At 39.6% G+C, this 3,370-nt stretch overlaps 1 protein-coding gene across 1 annotated transcript; it reads right to left on the reverse strand.

Moving 5' to 3' along the window:
- Positions 1 to 847: 847 nt before the first annotated feature.
- On the reverse strand, positions 848 to 1,180 carry LOC308414987 (PHD finger-like domain-containing protein 5A; the record flags this gene model as incomplete). The annotated part of the gene is made up of 1 exon (XM_080910125.1): positions 848 to 1,180. The coding sequence occupies one exon, from the start codon at positions 1,178 to 1,180 to the stop codon at positions 848 to 850; it is 333 nt and encodes a 110-aa protein (XP_080766251.1).
- Between the last annotated feature and the right edge of the window lie 2,190 nt (positions 1,181 to 3,370).

Here is a 3,370-nt window from a genome sequence, read left to right on the forward strand (position 1 = left end):
GGTTTGGTGGCTGCATGTGCAGTTGTTCTCCATGTGCGGCAGTCTCTGTAATCTTTTCTTCAGTTCCTGCCCTCTGTTTGGCCTTGTATTTTCTCCCCTGATTTGTTTTCTCTTCTAAGAAATACTGAAGCATCCACCTTCTGGTCTTCCTTCTTTTTGAGCTTCATAATTTCTGTGGATGGTTTCTTGGGTATTCTGAGCTCTTTTTTTCCTGGGGGGATGGCTAGTGTCTGGTTTTTTTTTTTTTTTCAAGGAAATACTCAACTTTATTGGAATAACAGAAAATTCCAATTTATAAGAAGGAAAACAGGGACCCAACACCACCTGTGAAGTGTCAAGTCACATTAATGTTCTGATGTCACAGGACAACCCCATCATAGCTGCTGTAAGACCACACTTCTGCTATGACAGTTTCATTGCTAAAGCCTCACACAGACTTGTTCTGAAGGTTCGGAGTGGAAAGGATCAACGTGGAGAGTGGAGCCTTCTATTCCAAGGATCAACATGAAGAGCAGAGTCTTCTTTTCCAAGGATCAATGAGGAGAGCAGAGCCTTCTTTTCCAAGTGAAAACAAACAGGAAACTGCAGACTAAATGGACACTGCCTGCTCTGTGAGCGCGCTCTGTGGGAACTCGGAGCTCTATCTATGGGAACTTAATGTTCTATGGGAACTTGCTTCTACCTCAGCAACACAGGGAGGGAAAGAAGGGGTGGCAGGGCCAGAGCACTAGCACTAGCAGGCTGCTCTGGTGACACTCCGAGCTCTGTTCCCTTTCTGATTGTGGTAGTGGGTGGCTTCTCTGGCAGCTGCACCATCTTGATGGGAGAGGAAGAAACCACCTACCCATCAACTCTTCTTGAAGCCGTATTTTTTGCGTTCATAGAACAGGTCTGTCTTAGAGCTCCCCAAATTGACAATATTTGGGCAACCATCTCTATCTTTCTCCTGAATGGTGCCCTCTTTACAATAGTAGGCATCTGAGACCCTGGGACCTCCACAGATCACACACCTGCCCTGGAAGGATCCATAGTTACACTCATCGCATATGCGAACCAGGGTGAAGGGACGCACATAGGAATCACAAATCACACATTTGTCATCACATTTTCCACACAGTTTTCTGATAGCGACACCGGCCTGCTTGCGGCAGAAAATCAAATCTGGGTGATGTTTAGCCATAACTTTTCCAAGCCGGCAGCTGGAAGCATGGAGGACTTCCACCCGACCTTTAACCTACACCATTGCTACTTCTAGTATCTGCTTATATGTGAGTATATAACATGAGATTTCTTTTGTGACTGTATTCATGAAGAAAGCCTCAAGTTCCATCCACTTGCCTAGGAATTTCATGAACCTATTGTTTTTAATAGCTGAGTAGTACTCCATTGTGTAAATGTACCACAATTTCTGAATCTATTCCTCTGTTGTGGGACATCTGGGTTCTTTCCAGCTTCTGGCTATTATAAATAAAGCTGCTATGAACATGATGGAGTACATGTCCTTATTATATGTTCAAGCAGCTATGGGGTATATTCCCAGAGGTGAAATATCTGGATCTTCAGGTAGCACTATGTCCAATTTTCTGAGGAACTTCCAGACTGATTTCCAGAGTGGTTGTACCAGTTTACAATCGCACCAACAGTTGAGGAGTGTTCCTCTGTCTCTACACCATCCCCAGCATCTGCTGTCACCTGGGTTTTTGATCTTAACCATTCTGAATGGTGTGAGGTGGAATCTTAGGCTTGTTTTCATTTGCATTTTTCTGATGAATAGGGGTTATTTTATTTGTATTCTTTTATTTTCTAAGGTATAGCTCCTTAAGTTCCTTGTATATATTGTATAGTAGCCCTATATTGGATATAGGATTGGTAAAGATCTTTTCACAATCTCTTGTTTGCTGGGTTTTTTTCCCTTTGACAGCATCCTAGGCCTTACAGAAGCTTTGGAATTTCATGAGTTCCCATTTATCGTTTTGATTCTTGATATTATAGCATAAGCCATTGGTGTTCTGTTCAGGAAATTTCCCCCTGTACCTATGTGTTCTAAGCTCTTTCCCACTTTCTGTTCTATTAGATTCAGTGGACTTGAGCTTTGTACAAGAATATAAGAATGAATTGATTTGCATGCTTCTGCATGCTGACTGCCAGTTGAATGAGCACCAATTGTTAAAGAGGCTGTACCTTTTTCATTGAATGTTTTTAGCTCATTTGTCAACGATCAAGTGACCATAGGCATATGGGTTCATTTCTGAGTCTTTCTTTCTATTCCCTCGGTCTACCTGCCTGTTTCTGTACCAATACCAGGCAGTTTTTTTTTTTTTTTTTTTTTTTTTTTTTTTTTTTTTTTTGCTTGTTTGTTTTGTTGAGAATGGTATTTGCTTTCCTGATTTTTTTCCCTTATTATTCCAAATGAATTTTCAAATTGCTCTTTCTAACTCTGTGAATAATTGAGTTGGAATTTTGATATGGATTACATTGAATTTGTAGATTGCCTTAGGCAAGATGGCCATTTTTACAATGTTGATATTTCCAATCCAAGAGCATTGGAGCCCTAATTCAGTAAGAATTAAGTCTGAACAGAACTGTATACAGTAGTAACACATTCCTGAAAGGGGAAGCTGAGACCAGAGGATAATTATGTGTGATTGATCCGTTACCTGCTCTTGACAGATCAGTGCGTTCAAGGGTAAGAGAGAGATCCTACCTCAAGTTGAAATAAAGAAATGGAAGAAAATTTCAAATATCAACAACTTAATCCTAAAGAACCACATAAGTTCTTTCTCCCAAATAAAATAAAGCATGATCTTAGTGAATTTTCTCATCAAATAATACAGTTTGTATAGTATAAAAAATCATGGCAGGAACTGCATCGCTATAAAGAAACAAACACAAACAAACAAAGAATTTAAGAAAATGTTTTACAATAATCCATTTTTATTCTTTTTCTGGTCACTCACCTGCAACAGAAGGCATTGCTGATAAAGTCAATAAATTCAGAAATTCTAGTAGAACCAATAGTCCATGTGTTTTATGTTTTAAACTCTATTATTTGCCCTGAAAACCTGGCCTTTAGTAATCAGGAATAAAAGGTATACTTCCTCCTCATCTTTCAGGAGAACTTTAAGACAAGCAAAAGACCTTCTGAAGGAAGGGCTTAGAATAGCTCAGAAAGCAGGCAAGAAAATTGTAATTCAGTAACTGGACCAGCAAAATAAGCACTTGGTTTGAATATGCTTAAATGACTCCATCTCTCAAGATTTTGTTTGATCTGTTTATTCTGAGAACTCAGCTCTCCTTCAAGCATCATGCATGGCTATTTAGTTATATTGTCCTGCCCCAGGCCATCTTTCTCTCTAGAATATTACCAAAT

This window comes from Micromys minutus, assembly GCF_963924665.1.
Source record: "Micromys minutus genome assembly, chromosome: X".
Classification (NCBI taxonomy): Eukaryota; Metazoa; Chordata; class Mammalia; order Rodentia; family Muridae; genus Micromys; species Micromys minutus.